Below are 22,790 nucleotides of genomic sequence, written 5' to 3' on the forward strand. Positions count from 1 at the left end.
TCCGGCCCCGGCCTCGGCCCCGCCCCCCGTCCTGGACTTGGCCGCGCTCCCAGGACCCGGCCCCGCCCCCTCCAGCCTCGGCCCCGCCCCCTATCCTGGACTTGGCCGCGCTCCATCTCCACGCCCCCGTCCTAGTCCCGACCGGGTCGTGTTCCACCAGGGCTCTCTTGGTGTGCTAGAACCCGTGGCGGCCAGGGCTTCATCTCCACTGCCCCCCGGCGCCTGGACCCGGGGCTAGGATCTCGCCTCTGGGTGAATCACCTTCCATCGCCTAAACTCAAATTTCCAAGTACCCCCAGCTCTCTGGCAGCGTCTGCTTGAAGAGGCAGATCCAGGCCCAGGAACGGGCTGGCTGCTTACTGTTTAACTTCCTGGACTTTCAATAGTCTGGGCAGGCTGGGAGAGAAGGGAGGCTTGAGAAAGAGCCAGGGGCCTGCAGACCCTTTAAGAGTGTGTGTGTGTGTGTGTGTGTGTTGCCAAAAGTTTCTTCATTCAGTATTTCGATCCTCTATATTCGCTTTGATTGGCATATCCAGTCAAGTAATAGCTTTATTGCCCTTCTTTCCTAGATTTTGGAACATGCATTTACAGGTCCCTCACTATCCTACATGTGCCTGTAGCCACACTCTTCTTTGTCAAAGCAAAATATATTTCTAGAACAAAATATAATGCTCCAGGTATGGTATGCCCACCCACAATACATCCATTCCAGTCTCTTGTGAAGTGAGGTTTAGTAGAAATATATTTGAACTATGATTACCTCTTTGTACATCCTTCTTCTACTAATGCTGCCTAAAAGTGTTTGAGCTTCGTTTTAAACTCTAAAAACAAAAGCACATTGCAGCATGACTTCTGTAGTAAGAAAACTCTTAAATTTAAATCTCCGATTTAGACTTCCCTTTCATCTCTACATTTTCGAATGCAACTTCACTTTTAACATCTCCTCTTGAGTATCTCATGGTTATCTTGAACTTCTCAGGACTGAATCAGAGTTTTTGCCACATTCCCACCTCCCCAGCCTGCTCCTGGTCTTACTAAATGGCATCCCCATTCACTCAGTTGCTCAATCCAAAGAATTTGGAGCTGTTTCCAAATCCCTGGTTCCCAGCTAAGCCCTGTGTCTTTGAACTCTGTCCCAGTGGTGGCCAGCAGATTGGGGCAGAAGTAACAGCTTCAGTGGTGGTGTTTTCTGGGAGTCTTTCTTAAAGGCCCAGGCTGGCGCTCACTTACCCCTTCCTTTCAAAGATTTTGTAGGTTTCCAATGTCCTGTATTAAATCTCTTCCTATTCAAGTTAACTAGAGTGATTTCTGTTGCCTGGCTGGTATAGTACTATTTAGAAATACATGTATATGTTTGTAAATACAGCACAGTGAAGAGGAAAGCCACACGGACAGAACTGGATTTTATAAATCTCCCTTTTGAAAAAAAAAAAAAAGAAAAGAAACTTAGAATATAAGACTCCAGTTTGAGATGAGAATCCTCTCTGGGGAAGAGGAAATTACAGAGCTATCATATGGACCTTTGTCTATTCCAGGGCAGTAAACTGGTAGATTAATTTTATAACACCTTGTGAGTTACGGAACTTCCCAGGTGAATTGCTCAGGTGAAGATTAGAGATCTCAGGTGCATTTCACTGTGCTCTGCTCTTTCTCATGGGACGCTGTTCCCTTACATTCTCTGCCACCCAAGGTACGGGAAGCTGAGAGCTCATTCAGCTGGGCTATGGAAATGGGATATCTTTTTGAAATGGAAATCCTAACCCTTATGTCTGCTAATTTCAATATTTTTAAAATATGTTTTCTGTGATAGCATGGAATCATAAGACACAGCTAACGTAGTAGTGAAAATTCAGAAATTACACCTGCTGTCAATCACTAAATTTGTAATGAACTCATTACTTGAACATATGAAATTTCATTTTGCATTTCCTGACACTGCCACCTGTTTCCCCCCTTTTGCTAGACCTTAGTTTTCCAACCCTATTTTAAAACTCTGTTTCATTCCCAGTGGTTGACAGAAAGGGTCACACTGCTGCTTCTCCTGCTGTAGGTGTTTGAATTGAGCTTAAAGTTGCCTAAAGCAGTTTTCTAAACCCACATTCCACCTGAAGCTTTGTCTTTTTTTACTGTAACAAATACATCTCTTCAGTTGATTTAACAAATATGTATCAAGCACCTGCTATGTGCCAGGCACTTTCTAGGCACTTGGGATTCACTGGTAAATAAAACGAACAAAAAAATAAGGACCACCAAGAAGCTTCCCTTTTAGCAGAATGCTGAATTCAGGAAGCTGCCAGTAGCTTCTGGGGCAATGAGAAAAATGAGAGTGGGAATATTTATGGTAGCTACTTGTCATTTTTCTTATTTGTCATTGTTTTGGCTGCCAAGACCTATAAGCTCCTCCTACATTTGGAAAATTCTGTCCTACAGGGGACAGCTGTCATTCAGAGATGTACAGCGTCCTTCGAACATCTCTCCACTTTGGTATTTCTCACATTTTGAGCTTTATCTTCTCAAGTTAGGATTCCATAAACACCAAGTTCCCATAATGCTGATCACGTGACTGGGGCTCTGCCAGTCAACATGCTTGCCTGAGATTTGGGTATGGAAATGAGCACTCTGAAGCCGCAGCTGTGTGAGCTGGAACTTCCTTCCAGTGATGGCAGGAGAAGAAGCATCTAGTTTTGGGGAGGAGGCTGAGATGCATCTTTCCAGTCTAGTCCTGGGTGTACCTGGTTGGTGGGGTGGCACAGCGGTGGCTTTGTGAAAATTGTGCCTGGCAGGGTTTGCTGTCACTGCATTGTCCTTGGTTGTGTAGTTTCCACTCCTGTTTCCCTTGTCCTTTCTGAAATTCTGTGAGCTGTCAATATCTATAATAAGTCCTTAGACTGAGAGAAAGTTCTATGGTTGAAATAACAACCCTGTAAGACATGTCCACTGTATGAATCTTAGAAAGAAGAGCCACTCTGACCACAGATCCAAATTTGCCACATGCTGTCTTTCCCAGCTCATTGCCTTGAAGCTAGGGTGAAGGCCTGCGGGCTTAGCTCAGCAGGCCAGATGCACCCAGCCCAGATGTTACAATAGGAGCTGGTGAGGCAAACAGCACCAGAGGAGAAGGGTTTGGTTGGCAGTTTCAGGGCACAGCAGCTGGGGTCCCAGCCCGCAGGGGTGGTGCAGGCCGGTGGCCCTCCACACGCAGCGGGGGGAGCAGTTGTGTCTCCTGCTGGTTCGCCATCCTTTTCCTGACCCTACATCAAAGTCAGTCCTTGGGCCTCTTCTCTTTGATCTGCCATCATCCTCTTGCTTATCATCTGGCCTTCTCTTCCCTAAACTCTCTCTCCTGTGGTCTTCCTCCTGCGTGGCTCCCTGGCCACTGTCAGCTATGCGTGCAGGACACGTGGGGCTTTGGTTTTCATGTCAAAACAGGCTGCAGAAAAGTGACTGCAGGGCTGAGGCCACAAGATCCACCCTTGTCCCGACCTGTGCCAGAAACTGCAAAAAACTTTTCTCTCTGCAACATTCCTCCAGTGTTCTCTACTGAGAAAGCTTAGCATAGTGCACACTCTAAAGGGAAAATGCTGAAAGAAACATGTATTGGAGATACATTCAGAGATGAGAGGCGGTATGTAACTAATTGACCAGTGGCTAGAATCTAGACTCAAATTTTGATCCTGTGATTTGCCTAATTATTGTATCAGTTTAATTCAAAGCACTGATGGGAAAGAAGTAAAACTTAAGAACTGGGCAAGTCCCCACGACAAGTGCCAGGGAGCCTCCCTTCCCAGGGAAACATGTTTTTTCTTCCTCTGTCTGATGAGCTCACTCTTGCCTTAGCTGAAATTCCTGCAGCAACCTGAGGATGTTTATTTTTGAACAATTTTGATTGAAGTATAGTTGACCTGTAACACCATGTTAATTACACACACAACATAGTGATTCAATACTTCTATACCTTACAAAATGATCATCAAGATCAGCCAAGTTATCATCTGCCACGATACATTTTTATTATTACAATATTATTGGCAATATTCCCCCACGCTGTACATTTCATCCCTGAGACTCATTTATTTTGTAACTGGAAGGTATGCTTCTTAATGTCCCTCATCTATTCACTCATCTCACCACTCCTCTCCCCTCTTCATCTGAGGGATTTATCACTCGTCAGGTAAGCCAACTTTCTTCACCCCCATGATCACCTTTCATTGCCTTTAGACTTGAACCTGGGTTAGGTCCCCACATATCCCAGCAGGCAGGTTCCAGGGACAGACCTGGTAGGAGATACAAACACACCCCAAAACTGCCAGATTCTGCTCATTTATGTCCACAATCTGATAAACATGCACAGAGGTGGATTCTCGAGGTATTAAACCAAAGATGGAAAGTTGAAATCAGGTTGAGCTGACTGAAGGAGGTGTGCTTTCTAGAAACTTCAGTTTCGTCTACAAGCTTGAAAAGCTGGCTGTGTATTAGGGTTTTCCAGAGAAACAGAACCAACAGATATAGAGATACATACACAAGAGGCGATTTATCATAGATATCAGCTCAAGTGGTTATGGAAGCTGAGAAGTCCAATGATCTGTAGTCTGCAAGCTGGAGGACCAGGAAACTGCTCATCTGATTCACTGAGTCCAGAGTCTGAAGGCCTGAGAATTGGGATGGGAGCCGGTGGTGTGGGTCCTGGTCTGAGTCCAAAAGCCCAAGAACCTGATGTCCAAAGGCAAGAGAAGATGGATGTCCCAGCTCAAGCAGACAGAGTGAATTCGTCTTTCCTCCACCTTTTTGTTCCATCCAGGCCCTGAATGGGTTGGCTGGTGCCTGGTTACATTGGTGGAGATGTCTTCTTTACTCAGTCTGCTGACACAGATGCTGACCTCTTCCAGACACACCCAGAAAGACGGCAGTGCCCTTCTCCAAGGCTTTGAGAAATACATGGGTGTGGAAGGATGCTCATCTTGACTACAGGGCGTGGGAAGTGGTTTGGACCTTGTGTGCAGGGATTTGCGTTAAGGAGGCTTCTCATTATGTGACACATCACCATCTGTCTTGCGAGGAATGACCAGGAGGAAGCCTCCGTAACACACGAACAAATAAAATCAGTACCATGTCTCTAGGGGAATCACAAGGATTAGGACCACCATCAAAGACCAGGAAGCTGCAGGGATGGTAACTTGTATTACCTCCAAACTCTACCTAAGATCCGTCGGTATTGTTGAATATCAACAGATCATTGTAAACTCAGGGGGTGACTCCCGTTACAGGTGCTGTTTCTGATGTGATTCCTACTGCTGTCACTGCCAAATGCTCAACTCCGCAGCAACAGTGACAAACTCTGAGCTCCAGATAGGGTACCCACCCCCAGAGGCTCAAATTATTTACCTGGTGGTGAGCTGATTACACTGAACCCCTTCCGTGATGGAGAAGGTATCAATTTGTCTCTTATAGAATGGATGTTTCTGGAGAGTGGGTGGACAGGAAAGCTGGAAACACCAGCTCTAACCCAGTGACCTCCCACAACAATGAGGGCTGGGATTGCCTACACTCTCTTCCTTACTTTGTTAATCTATTTCATTTTCTGCCCACTCCATTACTCTACAGTGTGCTTTCGATGAACTTTAAGATTTACTCCTTAGGAAACAGAATTTTAAGGTAACATTGTGTCAGGATTAGAGAAAGAACGGGCATTGCCCCGAGAGGCTAGACTTGGAACTGGACAGAGTGACTGATGAGATGTAGGATTATGTCCCTTTGGGGTTAGGATGAGCTCTTTTGTTTCTGGGAGGAATGATTGCTTTGTGTTAATGTTCTAACCGTATTTTCTTAGATTCTGTTTTGGTCTATTTGGCAGCCATTACTCACAGGGCCAAACTAATGGCCAAAGTTGTTTCCATCTGCCCAGTGTCCCAGCGTTCATGGGTGTACAGGCGTCACATTACAAGCCCTCCAGCTAATCCTGAGTCAGCACCCCCCAAACACCTCCTTTCTCTCTCACACACCAAGCCAATACCCCCACTGCACTAAATCACCCCAGGGCCAGGTACTGAACAACCAGAGACCACCCCTCTACCCACAGCCCACCAGAATTATTTACCTATCCAGTCCTAGGCTGCCTACCCTGTCCTACCCTGCTTTCCCTAAGAAATGCCAATAAATGCTCTGGTCATCGCTCTCTCCTTTGCATTTCCAGCTGCCTGCCTGGCCTAGGGGCTTCCCCCTGTGGCCCTCCACGGCGCACCATGACTCCTGTTTCTAGAGATCTGTGAGAATAGATTTCTTTCTTAATTCCCGTGTCTGCACACCTTGCCATACATGACTCAGTAAATTCCATGTACACATTTTAGAACAACTGGGTGTAACCATTTTTTCCAAAGTGGAATCTCGGAGAGCTGGGTATGCACTGGTGGTAGGAGGCCAAGAGCTAGATTTGGGGAGCTGCCCAGCCCTTAAACTCCTTTCAGACATTCTGGGACTATTCCCACCTTGAAGGTGGCAGAGCGCACCATCCCCACAGAAGCTCCAAACCCCAGATTCCTGCTTCCTCAGCCTTGCACGCATCCTGTTCATGAGCACATGATTAATCAGGTGCGTTTATCCTGACCTTTGTATTGGGAGCTAGTGACACAAAGAAGCAAGGATAGAGGAGAATTAATTCTGGCAGCTGCAGGAGTGGCTGGTTTCCAGGGACAGCAGTGACAGCAGGACCAGTGACAGACGGTGCTAGGTGTGGCATCCAGTTCTGCGGCCACAGGGCCCTCCGTGCGGGGAATGGCTTGTGACTCTGGCTCTCGGCCGGCTGGTGTTCCCCTCGCTCTCACCTGAGCCCGCAGGCTGTTCTCCAGCTTTGTAAGCGCACTTGTAAATTTCCCATCGCCTTTAATAAAGTCGTTTGCTTCTTAAATTGAGCAGTCGTTTTTATTGCTTGAACCAAAACACTAACTGATACACTTTATGATTATTTTCTCCCTCCCTCCCCACCTCCCTCCCTCCTTCCTTCCTTCCTTTCTTTCCCTCTGGAGAATGTATGCATGTAATACATGTAACTTTACACACACACAGACATATACACATATATCAATATGGAAGGACATGTGGTGAAATATTCACATTAGTTAGTTATGGATAGTGCGAGTATGAGGGGTTAACAATTTTTGTGTATTTTATGTGCTTTAATTTTCTCAAAAGATAATACTGGCCATCACATACCCATGTGTAAATCCGTACAACACATACACACCATGGTTACATACATCACGTTTATATCAGATACATTAACACACATACACATATGTATCAGGTACTTCACTCTTCTAAGCCCTTCATTTGCACTGACTCATTTAGCTCTTCATTACGAGCTTCTGAAGTGGAACATCAGAGCATTCTCATCCTCCTTCACACAGGAGGAGACTGAGGCACGGGAAGCCCTGGAGGCCGACCCAAACCCACCCAGCTTTGAAGGAGCAGAGCCACAAGTTAACCCTGGCGGTTATGTCCCGAGTCCTTTGCTTTTACCAATGTATGGGACGTGAGGCAGCAAGTAGCAGACCCCGAACAGTGCTTTTAGGATGGAGGATGAGCTTACTTGTGGGCAGAGGGGAGGGGACACAGAAAGGGAGAGGAAGATACGAGAAAGCCTGGGGGTATTGGAGAGATGGGGACCCAAGCTTCACTGTGCACAGCGGGAGGAACAGGACTCCTATGGTGACAAGGAGGCAAGGGGTCAGTTTATGGTTTGAAGGAAGGTGACCTTGCTTGTCCCGAAAACTGAAGGCAAGGTTCCCAGCAAGGAGGCTGAGGAGGAGACAGGCCAGCTAAGGCCAAACCAGGTGGCAGTGTGAGTGATCCCAGGGTCCTGCAGGAGGCCGCGGTGGGGGAGGGGCTTCTCCAGGGGAGGAGGGGAAGGAGAGGCCCGCAGGCTGCTGACTGGCAGCTCTGTCCTCAGTCCTATTTTACCGAAAACTGGACTGTTTTGTGGACAGACAAACCCAGGACCCAGGAGATTCCCCATCTACGGGTGAGACTGGGGGGCCCAGGCAGTGACTGAGCACCGGGTCCTTCAGAGCAAAGAACGGAGCATCCTTGTAACTGGACAGAGGGAAAGCAAATCCGCTGTCTGTTCCCACTGGACACGGACGGAACTGTCACAAGCTCCTCCTCCTCCTCCCTCCAGAGAGGGGGTGTGTGTGTGTGAGAGAGAGAGACAGAGAGAGAGAGGGAGTATGAGCATGAGTCTGCATGCCTGCCAAACCGGTGGTACCCCCTGTGGACCCGCTTGGCTCTAACCCGCAGAAGCCTCCGCCCCAGGCTCTCCATGACACCCAGGCAAATCAGCCTGGCCTCAGAACTTGTCCAGCCACCCCCCACTCCCCTCAGGAAGCAACCTGAGAGTCAGGTCTCCCTCCTCTGCCAAGGCATGTCCTGTCCCAGCATCTGACCAGGAAATGAAGTCACCCAGCCGTGCTCTGCCCCTGCCCTTCTGTTTGAGGGGGGCTTCTGTCCGCTGACCAGGACCGCCAAGCTGGGCTGGTTCTGCATTCTTTGGATGACTTGTCTTCTGTGGCCACAGGTAAGAAAGATGCTCCGCAAGGCTTGTGTTGGGGACGTTGTGGGTGTGGGAACATTGGGAGGGTGGGTCAAAGGGATTAGCAGGTTAGCCAATTATTGGGTACTTAGGAGGTGGGTATGTTAGAATGCTGGGAGTTACCTGCTTCTAGAAACATTTAGTCTTTTGGTTGTCCCTGCTGGGGCTGTTCAGAGCCCGGGTGACAGTCACCCCCTTCCCAGTGGTGAGGGTAGTTCCGTCTCAGGCATGATCAGCTTTACTTGATTGAATCTGCTTCTATGCTTTTATTACTATTATTCCTCTTTTGTCATTAATTTATCACTTGGTAGATATTCTATAGGCTTCAACAAAGACTAATAGATATCAGTGGTATTCACGGACTTGGAAGGTGGCAAGTTTTTTATTGCTGGGGTTTTTCTGGGGCTGGGATTTGTGGAGAGAATTCCTGCCTTAGCTGGTGCGTTAATCCAGATGACCTTTAAGATTCCACCCAACCTTGAGATGTTAAGCTTCTGCAATTAATCAATTTATCGAGCAGATCAGATATAAAAGCTAGATATAGATTCCTTCTCCCCTAAGCACTTTTGATGAAATGATTTGGAAGAAGAGACAGTATCATTTCCTCTAATCGAGGGGCTGTCTTTGGGGGTACTAACAGTTAGTTATGGGAGAGCAGGGACTCCCATGTTTAGGGTTGTGCTGGATGGTGGAGAGGGGCGGGGTGAGATCAAAGTAGGTTTTATGGAGAAGGTGGAGCTTATGAAAAGAATAGAACAGGGGGTGAGAAGCTGAAAACCAGCTGCAGTAAGAAGACGGACAAGGAAGCAAGTCCAAATCACCTTGACTTCAGTGGAACCAGGATTCAGGACGTGGGCACGAGAGGCTGTAGTGAGCTGGGATGTTGGGTGTGGGATGGTCTAGACACCCTGGTACCTCAGCAGTGATCCAAGTTCAGTGAGGATATTGGTGTCTGAGCCTTTTATATAAGCAATATTTTTTTGCATAGGTTTCTCTGTGCACCCCATTATCCCAGACCCACTTTACAAACAGGGACATCACCCTGTAGCCACTCACCCCCACCCTCCAAACTGCCATTCCAGCCACTTAGGGGATCAAAAGGTCTGGGGCTCTTTCTCTTTTAATACCTAACAAGAGGTAGAAGGTTACTCCAGTTACTGTCAATTACCTGGAACGATTTCCCCTTTGGCTTCCGGTGACAAATTAATGAAATTATCATAGTGGGCTAATTACAAAGGATACACATTTGAGTCATCTTGCAGGAGTCTGTCCACTGGAGTCGACTGAATCTCATTTGCACATTCTTCCAGAAGGTCCAGGATGTCTCTGGTTGGATCTTTGTATGATGCAAGTTCAGCACTCTGTTTCTTCTCACTAATGGGGAAAAAAATCATTCTTTCATTTAGTGCCCTTGGCTGAAAGGTGAAACAGATTGTAGTCTTGGGATCTGTGGCCATGATAGAGGCTGGAAGGAGGGGTGAGTAAAACTGCACACAGGGGAACCTCCCAGAACCTTGGATCCAAGTGAGCCTGTACCTTGTCACCACCTGTCTGCCACAGATCTCAGTTCTAACAAGGGCTGGACAATGACAGTTGCAGGACAAAGGTCTATAAAACACATGCAAGTGCTGGAAAAGTTGCTCACACAAAATTATACTTCTAGTTGGCGCCACTGTGTAGCACTTTTTAACACATTATAGTTCAGAAGCTGAAGATGTGAGCTTGAATCTCAGCTTCATCACCTTTTAACTACGTGACCTTGGGCAATTCAGTCAACTTTTCTGAACATCGATATTTTTAAATTTATGTAACATGGATGATAACAGTCCTTCCCCGAACCCTCCTAGGGATGATGGCGAGCCCAAGAGGCCGATGTTGTGAAAGTGTCTTGTAAACCTTCAAACTACACAAAATGCAAGCTGTTCTTAGGCAGAGCTCCCAGGACTTACCATCAGAGGACCCTGGCCTCCTCTCTCCCTGTACTTGCAGACCTGTTTCCTCACAGCTAACGGAACACAAAGTAGTGAGTCTTCACGCTTATGTGACGGCAGAGCAGGACACAAGCCAACCCCATTCTCCCGAAAAGGAGGAGGATTGTTTAAAAAAAAAAACCCAAACAGCCAGTGTGAGTGTGTAAACTTCCTAGCATGACATTCACTATATTATTCTAGTGACACATGTTTAAACCACACACTATATATATATTAACGCATTAGCTTAACAAAACAGCTCTTTCCCAACCCTCCCCTGTTTACAAAACACTCAGGACTTCTGTCTTATCTTGACATCAGTGTCCTTCTCATCACTAGAACCATTTATTGAATCAGCTATATATTATCATCACAATCTAAACAGAGTTGGCTATTTCTGGTTAATCCAGAAGGTGCTTATTTTTTTAAAAGCTTTTTTGAGATTGAATTCACATACCAGAAAATTCACCCTTTTAAACTGTACAGTTTAGTATCTTTGGAGTTGTGCAACCATCACCACAATCTTATTGCAGAGTGTTTTCATCACTCCAAAAGAAATCTGTACCGTTAGCCATCACTCCCACTTTTCCCTTCCCCGCAGTGCCCCCAAATCACTAATCTGCTTTCTGTCTCCAAAGGTTTACCTGCTGCGGATATTTCATATATGTAGGATCATGTAATGCATAGTTTTTTGTGTCTGGCATCTTTCACTTTGCGTAATTTTCTGAGGTTCATCCATACTGTAGCAGGCAACAGCACTACATTCCTTTTCATGACTGTATACTATTCCACTGTGGGCCACACCGATGTTTCTTTGTTTCACCAGCTGATTGGCATTTGGATGCTTCTACCTTTTGGCTGTCATGGATAGTACCATATCCTTTTACTGACACCCTTTTTGGTACGTTTATCCCCATTTTACATGAGTCACTGAGGCCAAAGCAATGGGGACTTCAGTCTCATCCTGTGCCCACCTCTGTCCAGTGGGTCAGAGTTTATCTTAGGGTGGAATAGCTGTTTGAATCTGAAGAAAAGGAAACTGCTGGTTCCTCAGTTCAGCCAGAGAGAGCCCAAGGAGTCCTCGGCTCCTGGGACACCTGTTTGCTGACTTTGCACACCCCTGCAAAGTGTGAGGACCAGGGTGCTCTTGTGTCAAGGATGCACCACCCTGAGAATCCTTTCCTGGGCTCGCTCAGGTTCAGCTGTGACAGGGAGCAGAGCGGAATCCCACGGGAGCTCTGCGGTGCCAGCTTCCCGAGGCCCTGCTGGGAAAGCGGTCCGAGGTTCAACCCGCGGCCAAGCCCCGGCCTGTCCTCCTGATCTCCAGCTGCAGCCAGACCCCTCCTCCGAAGCCATGGGTCCCTCCTGCCCTGCACTCCCGTCCACGACAAAGCTCGGGCTGTGGTGGCTCCTTCTGATCCCGGCAGGTGAGCGGGGGTGATCACTAGGACGTGCTGTCACACCTGTGAGCGCATGTGCCTCGCGGAGGAAACTCCTGTGGGTGGGCTAGCCGGCGACCGCGACCCTGGAGCCGCAGGGGATGCAGCTGTTCCACCGCGAGACGGTGGGGGGCGCTCGAGCTCTGAGCCTGCCGGGGCTTCGGCGTTCCTCGTCTGCAAAACGCCAACTGAGACCCTCCCAGGGCTACTGTGCGGGTTACGTGGATTGGGAGTTTGTGACTAGCACCTGGGATACAGTCGGCACTCAACACCTGGCAGCCGCCGTATCCACGTGCTTTTCTGAATTTTAGAGCAGAAGTTCTCGACTTGCTCAGGCAGCAGAACCCTGAAGAGGTGAAGCTGTTGGCAGGACATGGTGAAAACAGACGTGAATGATTCCACCAGACAGTTTGGAAATATTTTCCCTAGCTGACGAGAAGGGGCAAATGCTGGCGGTTTGAAAAAATAGGGGAGATTCTCCAAATGGTAGAGAATTTCGTGGTTAGCATTACTGGTGCATTATAAGTGGCTGGGAGTAAAAGTTCCGGGGGCCAAGTTCACGGTGACGCGTGAAGCCCTGCTCCCCGCAGCTGGCCCCCACACGACCGGGTGACTCCCCCATATTGCTGTCTTCACAGGGCTCCCCAGCTCCAGACTGAATCTCCTCCCAGGTCTGACTTCTTCCCCCCGCTCCGCACCCTTCTCAGCACTTGTTTTCACCCCTTATCAGTTAGTCACAGAGTAACTGACATTTCTTGAGCTCCAACCATGTGGTTGCTTTGTAAGCTCTAATGGACAGTGTTTTGACATAGGTTCTGGATTAGTGTGCCCATTTTGCAGATGAGGAAACTGAGGCTCAGGGAGGTTGAGTGGATCTGATTGGGTGCCAGAGGGAGCCAAGCGCCCACCACCGCAGACTTCCGGAGACCCCTCTCTCCCCTCCCGCCCCACAGCATCCGCGCAGCGAGCTCCCCACACCCAAGCCGAGGACCGCCTCTTCAAACACCTCTTTAAGGACTACAACCGCTGGGCACGGCCCGTGCCCAACACCTCGGATGTGGTGATCGTGCGCTTCGGACTGTCCATCGCCCAGCTGATCGATGTGGTGCGTCCGTCCCACCATCCTTTGCCCCCTTGGGGTCTGCCCCAGACACCGCCCCTTTCCCGGCTCCTCCGCCCCTCCTCCCTCCAGCCCTCCAGCCCCAGCGGTGCTCCGTCTCCCTCCCTCCCTCCGGCTCTCAGCCGGAGCAGTGGGTTTTCCAGACGCCCGCCTTGTTCCACCTGCAGCGAGCCCAGAGAGCCCAGTGGCCTGTGCGGTCCCGAACCTGGGTGAGGGTGGCGGTGTCAGGACAGATGGCAGGTGGGCTGGGCTTGGGGTGTCACTCAAGAGGTTCTCTGGTGAGTGACGGTGGTGGGTGGGGAGGTGCTGAATCAGCGCCTCCCTCTCTACCCTGTTTTCTGGGGCTGGTTGGTGACTCCAGTCTCTTCTTTTCCCGCTCCGGGCCAGGATGAGAAGAACCAGATGATGACCACCAACGTCTGGCTAAAGCAGGTGAGGGTCCCACCCTGGGCCGTTGTGGGGGGCAGGAGTGGGGTGGGAACCCACAGACCTCAGACCCCTGGACCATTCCACTAGCAGCACTTTTCTGAATTCTTCTTTTCCCTAAGAGTGGCTGCTCAGGATGTTTCCAAAGCCCACTGACAGCAGACTGCTTCTCGTGAGGCGCTGTGCTCTGGTGGCCAGGCTCCGTGTCCAGCGCCTAAGAATGTCACTTACAAGAACCACGTGGTCCCCTTTCTGGGAGTGGGCATTTCCTACATCCTTGCTACTGTTTGCCTATCAGGTCCCTGAGTCATCACCAAAAACTAAGGGAAAACCAATTCTGCCTGCTTCACAGCTGAGGACAGCAGAAGCAGAGTGCAGCTCGGCTAGAGAACCCAGCTGTGCCCCACTCAGAACCCCAGGCTCCTTCTCTGTTCTGTGTCTACCCTGCCTAACAAACCACCCCAAAACTCACTGGCTTAAAGCAACAGACAGCTTATTATATCTCGAGGTTTTATGGCCAGGAGTTTTAGTGGTTTCTTCTGCTTGGCGTGGGGACTCCTGGGGTTACTTGGTGGCATTTGCTGGACTGATCTGCTCTGGAGTGTCTAAGATATTTTCACTCACATGTCCATCCCTCAGCAGAGGTGTCTGGAAGGCTCTGGGAGGTTCTGGGAGGTTCTGGAAGGTTCTGGAAGTCAGGCCCAGCTGGACCCTTCTCCTTCTCCAGGCACTCTCAGGGTCTCTCTAAGTATTCTCTCCAGCAGGAGAGTTGGACTCCTCATCTGGTGGCCCATGGACCACAGAGCAAAGGTCCCAAAAGAAAGGAAACGAAGTTGCTGTCTCTTAAGGCCCAGAGACTGGCCCAGTACCAATCCTGGCAATAGATGTGTGGCCGTCTATGACGTGCCACGCTCAGGGGCAGAACTGGGGGGGCACAGGCTTTATTCTCCCCGCTTCAGCCCCTCACTCTCAGCCCAGCCCCTTCCCCAGACCTTGAAGTGGAGACCGTGGGGAAGATGAGAAAGAGGACCTAGCCCTTTGCTCACACCCTTCGGTTGTTTTCTCCCCGCACCCCACTGGCAACCTAACCCTCCCCTACTGCAGAGGCTGGTGCTCAGAAAACCACAACCATCAGAATTTTCATGGACGTTTCTGTTTTGAGTCTTTTGAATGAATGCCTTACTCTCTGGCAGTGTCTGGGTATGCATCCTGCCCCCACAGTCTGTAGATGGTGTCGGGCAGTGTGCTGGCCATTCAGTTTTTATCATTGGATGCTAAGATGGAAGGCATGGAGCAGACCTCTCTGATGCCCTTTAGCTTGGAGCCGTGGAGGTCACGAGGTTCATCGTTACAGATGAGGCACAGAGCTGTGAAGGGACCTGGGAAGCCACAGCAGGGTCAGATCTAGAACCCGGGTTGCCACAACTGTCCCCATGGGCCAGTTACCCTAGCTTCAGGGACTGAGGTAGGGAGGAGAGGGAGGGGTACTGGAGAAGGAGTCATGCCAACCAGCACCACCTCTGACTAGCCTGTGATAACGTGCATGTTAATCTCAGAGCCTCACCTTTCTCATCTGTAAAACCGGGTAATACAATTGATTGTCAATATAACCCAGCTTGGTGTAGATGCTCCCAAATGTTGGTTGAACCTGAAAACTTGACAGACAATGGATGGGGGAAGAGGATACATTTATGAAGACAAATCGCTTTCAAAATTGTTCATCAGTATCCTGAGAAATTAGTTGATTGTCCTGACAATTTTACAAACATTTAAATCTTTCTGATTTTTCAGTCTGGCTCCAAAGCTCTCCCCTACAGACAAGCTGTCAGTACCACCGCCGGGCCAGCATTTTCTCAAGTGTGGTGTCAATATCAGTGGCTGTTTCATGAGATGATTCTAGTTGGCTCGCAAACCTTTTCGTGATAGTCATAAATTTATATTTTAGTGGATGTTTTCAAATGCTGTGGGTTTTCCGGTTATTTCAGTGATACAAAATTCAAAATCTTATTTCAGTTTAAATATAGTGAATCAATTTAAAGGAAAATACTAAAATGTTAATACATGCGATGCGCATTTATTGGCAAAAATTATCTAGCTGGGGCTTGAGTGCTTGAAATTTGGAAATAATTGAGCTGGACCAGTGCTTTTCCTGCAAACGCTCCTGTTTCACCTTCCTGGATCCCTACCCCGGCTGATGTATTTGTGTGTCCTTAGAGGGGAAAAGGTACCACTCAAGGTGCTTTTTCAAGGGTGCATTACTGCACTATTTTAGTGCAAATGCACAACCACAAGATGGCCTCTGGAATTAGAGCAATTTTGGAAGCAGGGAGGCCTGGGTTCAAGCCCCAGTGCTGTCACTTATTGACAATGTACCTTCCAATCCTCTCTTTCTGCTCCCTAACTCGTAGGATTGTTGTGGAGGTTAGGAAGAATGATCTAAAGGGCTTGCAACAAAGTGGGCTTTATAAATGGTAGTGGCTGTTGTTGTTGTTATTATTATTATTATTATTGTTATTATTATTATTATTATTATTATTATTATTATTATTATTATTATATACTATATAATAATAATTTTATATAATTATTATAAGCTCCTGTGGGGCAAAAGACAGCTGTGTGTGTCAACACTAGTCATCATCAGTTGGGGGTAGTTTTTCTTTTTAAGTCCAGAGGGGACACGGGAAACCCTCCCTGAAATGGGACCACACAAGCTTGGCGGGAGGAGCCGTTCCCTTCACTGCTCAGATACATCTCTTGAGCCTTTACCAGGGGCTGGGTGCTAGGGATGTGGAGTGAAACGGACGTGATCCTTGACTCCACGGAACTTACAGAGGCGTTAAATAAATAAATACGCAAATCCACATGCAGTCACCACTGTCATAACGTCAGAGAGGGAAACTTCAGAGAGTGAATATTACTAACCTGGTTTGCGGGGAGAAAGATTCCCTTGGACCTGCTGGTGGAAGCAGGGCTCCTAGGGGGCGCTGTGGAGCACAGTTGGAAAGTCGCTGGTTGATTCCCCCTTTCTCAGCTGTGGAACTGGCGCTTGTTTTTAACCTCTCTGTTCCTCAGTTTCCCTATCTATTAGATGGGAAAATACTTTTACCTACTCTGCACTCCCTGTCCGGCTCTGCTTTTGAGGGCCTTCCTAGCCACAGGATGTGAAAAAACATCGTGATGCGCTGAAAAATGTTCTCACTACAAACGAGGGAGGCGGCTGGGCGGGGCCATCCAGCCACAAGGGGCAGAGCAGAGGCTGGACGAGGGTGAGGCATCGTCCAGGTGCGCCTGGGGCTTAGAGTTGGGGCAAGTTGGTTATCTTAGAGTGGACTCCGCATTCCCAGCTCAGGGCCCTTGCCGGGCATCGCAGCCCTTCTTACCCCGTGGGTGCTCCGGAGTCAGGCTTCTGGCCGTCCCCAGGCTGCCCTAGGTTTGCCCCGAGAGCCCCCTCCCCCAGCAGGGCCAGAGACGTGACTCCCCTCCCCACGCACAGGAGTGGAGCGACTACAAGTTGCGCTGGAACCCAGCCGATTTCGGCAACATCACGTCCCTCCGGGTCCCTTCGGAGATGATCTGGATCCCCGACATTGTCCTCTACAACAAGTAGGAAGCGGCTGGGGTCCTGGGGGCTCCCAGGGACCCCTGGGCGGTGGGGAGAGGGGGGAGGTTCCTTGCCCGGGGGCCGGTAACCTGAGACAGGGCTGAGTTGGACTTGGGAGGTGCGCCCCCTCGTGTCTTTTCTTTTGATTCCTTTCTTTCATTTTGTTCTCCCGCTCACACACCAAAATTTACTGAGCACCTACTAAATACCAGTGCCTGCGCTGTGCTAGTGGACACAGATTTGCCATCACTATTATTTGAAAAACGTGGATGGTGCAGGCTTTGAAAACAGTGCTTAAAGGTTGGAGTTTTGCAGGATCACACTGTGATTGGAACAGGTAAGTAGCATCTCGGGGTAACACCTTTGAACCTAGCAAACTCACTTGGTATGGGTATTTTTAGAAACATCACTTATAGTTGCTTTGTATTCAAGACCAAAAAGGACTAGTCTTTGAACATAATGACTAGAAGCTTATAAAAGGCAGGGGAGTCCAAAGAGAGACCAGAGGACCAAGGGTTTTTTCTTTTTTCTTTTTTTGATCGAAGATATAAAGATCTATACTTTCATTTATGTCTGGTATTAGGTAATTATTCATTCAGAAGTCAAGAACGTAAAATTAAAAGGTGTTTGGCATGTTGTTTGTCTTCAAATGCTTTCTACAGTGGGGCTCTAAGGAGCACTCGTTCCTGGAGATATGAACAGGCATGAAAACTGGTTCCATGGTCAAATAATTTTGGGTAACATTGTATGTCGTTGAACCCCCTTCTCCCACTCCAGCCCTGAGTCCTTTGAAAGCTGTCAGGACACAGTAACATTTTAAGTGTTGTTAGAAGTTGTACAGACAAGAACCCCCTTTAGCTCAGCATTTCCTAATTCATTTGACCCAAATTTGGAAAAGCTATTTTTCAACAATAAAATAAAGGGAAGCAGACCCACTTCTGGAGTTTGAAGTCTCCGGATAAGGTCAGAGGAGGATGACAGTGATCCCTTTACAACTGTCAGGTCCCAGTCAGACCCAAAGCCCTTTCATCTGAGCCATCTCTGTAAACCCACATCCAGCATGGATTACCTGCAGGGTCTAATACTGCCACTGGGCTCATGGGCCCCTCACGCCCTATCTGCACCTGGAATCCCTCTTTTTTCTGCTTCTTGTGCACCTGGCAGAGGGCAGGAGCAAAGTCCTAGTATCACATGGGACCTGGAGTTTTAGGATTACCAATGGGGCTCCAGCCAGTGTTACTTGATTATAACAGGAAATTATTTTGATAGCACGAAATTCAAACTAAATTCTTGCAGACACTTAAAGAAGGGTCTCTCCTCCACCCAGACACAGCTTCGGGGTACGACCGGGCATGTTCCATCTTTCCTTCTCAAAGTGGGGCGCAGGTTGCCATCTAGTGGTGATGGTGTGTGATGACAAAAATGCCTTAAAATTTTTTTTTCAAACGTTTGCCCTGATGTGTTTGTAACTCTTTCAAAGTTCTGGTTTCCAACTTGCCTCTATCTCTAGCCTGGAACTACTCTAAGGAAAAGAAGCCTCTCTTCCTGTGTATTCTTCTGGTTCTCCTACCTTTAGTTGACCGAGGGAACTGGAGCGGAAGGGATGGTTAGGGCTAAGAGCTCATAGTGCCACCTCTCGGGGTAATCAGGAACTCAGGCTCCCAGGAAGCCCAGCCTGATAGGTCACCGCTATTTCAGTGTCCCCAGCGCCCTTCTGGGCCCTTAGATGCCTAGCCCCACGACGCTGCTGGCCTCATCTCCCACCACCCCTACTCACGCCCCACCTCCGACTCAGGTCCAGCAGCTCCCTCAGCCCACGCACATCCTGTGAGTTCTGTTCTTTCCCTCCTCTGTTCTTTGTTCTGCAGACGCTCTGCTGGTCCACTCTTCACCAAAATCCTGTCACCTGTCGAGGCTTTGCTAAAATGGCAACTTGCATGGTGACCCTCCTGGCTGGAAGGGCATCCTTCCCCAGAGTTTCTGGGGCTCACTTGGGCCGTCCTCATAGTTTGCCGGACGGCCTCCCTTGCGTTGTAGGTGTTCGGAGCTGCTTCCCATTTCCTCGGAGTTAAGAGCAGGCGTGGGTCTTCCATCCGGTCCTCCCATAGCTCCTGGCCCTAGTCACCGCGGCTGGCTCCGAAATGCCTGCTAACTGGATGGCGTCTTCCTTCCCCAGCTTTCAAAGGTGTTAGGTATCTTGTGAGCAGAGAACCAAAATCTCAGGTGGAAAATATCCCCAGCTGAGGCGCTTACTCACCATCTGCCGGGGCGAGAGAATGTGCTCATAAACAGTCACACTGAAATATTAAATGAATGCAAACAGGCCGTCAAACTACAGACGTACCCCACGATCATAGATATGTACAAGTGCTACCCTGTTGTCTAGATGACAATCAAATATGCGTGCTATGTATATAACCTCCAAATGGCAATAGCGGGTGTTTGTTTTTTTTTAAATTCTTGGTGCTTTCCTATATTCTTCAAAATTCCTACTCTTGTTACAAAGAAAAGATGGCGTTTAAAAGACAACCCAGGTAGCTATAATCGGCTGTGTGCTGGGGAGCCTCGCACAAATCCCAACAACTTGGCCAAGTCTGGCTGTGTTATTGGGGTCCCCCTGCGGCTGGTTATCTGGTGCGGCCTGGCGTGGGTGGCTGAGGTGCGCAGGGCCCCCCAGCTCCTCTCCTCCCCTCTCCGCAGTGCCGATGGGGAGTTCGTGGTGACCCACATGACCAAGGCCCATGTCTTCTCCTCGGGCACCGTGCACTGGGTGCCGCCCGCCATCTACAAGAGCTCCTGCAGCATCGACGTCACCTTCTTCCCCTTCGACCAGCAGAACTGCAAGATGAAGTTCGGCTCCTGGTCGTACGACAAGGCCAAGATCGACCTGGTGCAGATGGAGCAGATGGTGGACCTGAAGGACTACTGGGAGAGCGGCGAGTGGGCCATCGTCAACGCCACTGGCACCTACAATAGCAAGAAGTATGACTGCTGCGCAGAGGTCTACCCGGATGTCACCTACTACTTCGTCATCCGCCGCCTGCCGCTCTTCTACACCATCAACCTCATCATCCCCTGCCTGCTCATCTCCTGCCTCACCGTGCTCGTCTTCTACCTGCCCTCCGACTGCGGTGAGAAGATCACGCTCTGCATCTCCGTGCTGCTCTCGCTCACTGTCTTCCTGCTGCTCATCACCGAGATCATCCCGTCCACCTCGCTGGTCATCCCGCTCATCGGCGAGTACCTGCTCTTCACCATGATCTTCGTCACCCTCTCCATCGTCATCACCGTCTTCGTCCTCAACGTCCACCACCGCTCCCCCAGCACCCACAGCATGCCCCGCTGGGTGCGGGTGGCCTTCCTGGGCTGCGTGCCCCGGTGGCTTCTGATGAGCCGGCCCCTGCCACCCTTGGAGCTCCGCGACCCCCCGGATCTGAAGCTCTGCCCCTCCTACCACTGGCTGGAGACCAATGTGGACGCAGAGGAGAGGGAGGAGGAGGAGGAAGACCGATGGGTGTATGCGGGTCATCCGTCCCCCTCCACGGGCATCCCCTACAGCCATGGCGGTCTGCACCCAGGGGCCTCAGGTCCCAAGGCGGAGGCCCAGTTGCCGGAAGGTGGGCTCCTGCTGTCACCTAGCATCCAGAAGGCACTGGAGGGCGTCCACTATATTGCAGATCACCTGCGGTCGGAGGATGCTGACTCTTCAGTGAGTGGGGGCTGGGTGAGGCGCCCCTCCCCTGGGTGACTCTACCGGCCTCTTAGAGAAACATCTCCCCGCAGGGTGTTAGCTTGGGCCAACCCAGTCTCCTCCCTGAGGACCCATCTCCCTTAGTCACGTCCCTGGGAGTCTGGAATAAGACGTGACGGAGAATGTCTAGCTGGCAGCTCTTGTTGGCAAGTCGCAGAATAGCGCTCGAGAACGCCCCAGCTCAGCCGGACTGGGAGACGGCGGGACAGAGAGGGAGGGGTCTCAGATGCTGAGTGCTCCCACCGGCATTTCTCATCATTCGTGATGGGCGAGGGGAGGGGAGGCGCAGAGGGGGATGGAGGGAGTCTCATCGGGAGAGACCAGACAAATCACCCTCCCCCTTGGTCCTGATGCTCCCCTCCTCCTGGTCCTTGGCTGAGGGCTCTGGGCGTTTTGTGAGCTTCACTGTTCACTCACAACCCCCCGGGAAGCGTGGCTGGACCAGGTGGACTCCCCTCCCGACCCCTGCCCTGTCCGGCATCAGTAGGTGAGCAGGCCACTGCCCAGGATCACAGAATCCTTATCAACCCAGGGGAGGATGAAAGGCCGGAGGCCGTTACTGGCTGGCCTTGTTGAGTAGATAAGAAAAATTAATTATTATCCAATCCTGGAGCAGCTAGGAATCCAGACCCTCTTGCCTAGGCTGTGAGCCCTAACTCCACAAAGCCCCCAACCCCTCTCCCTGTAACGCACCCACCCCACCTCCCCGGGCCACACCTGCCCTCCCCTCCCTCCCCTCCCCATCTCCTGCAGTGAGTGGCTGGGGGGCAATGTGGAGGCAGCAAAGTCTTCACCATTTTGTAACTTCTGGGGTGTTGTGTTTAAATCACCACAGGCCTCCTGGGAGGGTCCATGCCTCTGGGTGGTTCTAGAACCTTCTGTATCCCTCTTGCCTCTCTTACCTGGTGAGAGCCTGTGGATAGGGGTGCCATGGGTGGGATAGGATGGGAATCACTAGGAGAGAGTTGTTTGAGTCCGGAGACAAAGTTCCCCCCACCCCATCTTAGCTTCCCAAGGTCTCAGTGGGGTCACCGCTGCCCCCAGGGCCATCCTTAGGGGCTGTGCACGGGCGGGACCCTTCCCTTTTCCCAAGGCCTTGGTCACCATGCGCCCATCTCCCCCTGCAGGTGAAGGAAGACTGGAGGTACGTGGCCATGGTCATCGACAGGATATTCCTCTGGTTGTTTATCCTTGTTTGCTTCCTGGGGACGGTCGGACTCTTCCTTCCTCCGTTCCTGGCTGGAACGATCTGATGTCATGTCGCCTGCTTTGGCCCTGAGAGGGCATGACTGACCATCTTTAACTGCTGCTGCCTTTGGAGTATGCCTTTGGGTATACTCCAGACTACAGGTCCTCTGTGGAGTCCTGACATTGAAGACTCGTTGGGATGATTCACTTGACATTATTGTAGTGTGTGCGGGGAATCGGCTGGGCACAGAGCCTTGCTTGGATGCTGAGGAGCTAGGGCAAGAAGGAACTTGCTCTGCAGAAGGTAGTGATGTGGTGCTGACAATGTGAAGCCATAGAAGATGCCTCTGCATCCCTTGGGCCAAGCAGGGGGACCCAGGGAGTGGGGCAGGGCCATGTGAGGAGGCACAGACCTCAAAGGAGGGGTGTCCAGGGAGAGGGGAGAGGTGCCTCAGGGGGTGGGAGGGCCGGGCACAACATTTCAGATTCAGAAATCAGCCGGAAGTGTCGGGGAGACAGCCAGGCAGAGGTGGACTTGAGTGTGGGGAGCAGAAGGAAGAGGTTGGAAGGCAGGCTGGGTTGTCTTTGCAGCAGATGGGGGTGGAAGTTGAGAGTCCTAGCCTGCAGGTGTAACAGGAGAAGGGTAGGGGCTCCTCCGGAAGGGGAGGAAGGGGGTGGCAGGGCCACAGGTGGGCGGATGCACGGAGTGGG

The 22,790-nt window shown here is 50.2% G+C and overlaps 1 protein-coding gene across 2 annotated transcripts; it reads left to right on the plus strand.

The window, feature by feature from the left end:
- The first annotated feature begins 8,388 nt into the window (after nt 1-8,388).
- On the plus strand, nt 8,389-22,157 carry CHRNA2 (cholinergic receptor nicotinic alpha 2 subunit). 2 transcript variants are annotated; one of them, XM_072952742.1, is made up of 7 exons: nt 8,389-8,566; nt 11,748-11,978; nt 12,944-13,095; nt 13,498-13,542; nt 17,033-17,142; nt 19,841-20,849; nt 22,019-22,157. In XM_072952742.1, the coding sequence occupies exons 2-7, from the start codon at nt 11,906-11,908 to the stop codon at nt 22,142-22,144; spliced, it is 1,515 nt and encodes a 504-aa protein (XP_072808843.1). In that variant the 5' UTR covers nt 8,389-8,566; nt 11,748-11,905; the 3' UTR covers nt 22,145-22,157. The 2 variants fall into 2 exon arrangements, with proteins under 2 accessions (XP_072808843.1, XP_072808845.1); XM_072952744.1 differs by lacking the exons at nt 8,389-8,566; nt 11,748-11,978 and having other exon boundaries at nt 12,879-13,095; nt 19,974-20,849.
- Nucleotides 22,158-22,790: the final 633 nt, after the last annotated feature.

The sequence above is a fragment of the Vicugna pacos genome, chromosome 31, assembly GCF_048564905.1.
Source record: "Vicugna pacos chromosome 31, VicPac4, whole genome shotgun sequence".
Taxonomy (NCBI): domain Eukaryota; kingdom Metazoa; phylum Chordata; class Mammalia; order Artiodactyla; family Camelidae; genus Vicugna; species Vicugna pacos.

Excerpts from the sequence above, each read along its gene's own strand:
- CHRNA2 (XM_072952742.1), top strand. The coding sequence starts at position 11,906 with ATGGGTCCCTCCTGCCCTGCACTCCCGTCCACGACAAAGCTCGGGCTG. Across the intron at positions 17,143-19,840 it reads GACATTGTCCTCTACAACAA|TGCCGATGGGGAGTTCGTGG; the intron begins GTAGGAAGCGGC and ends CCCTCTCCGCAG. Across the intron at positions 20,850-22,018 it reads CGGAGGATGCTGACTCTTCA|GTGAAGGAAGACTGGAGGTA; the intron begins GTGAGTGGGGGC and ends CTCCCCCTGCAG.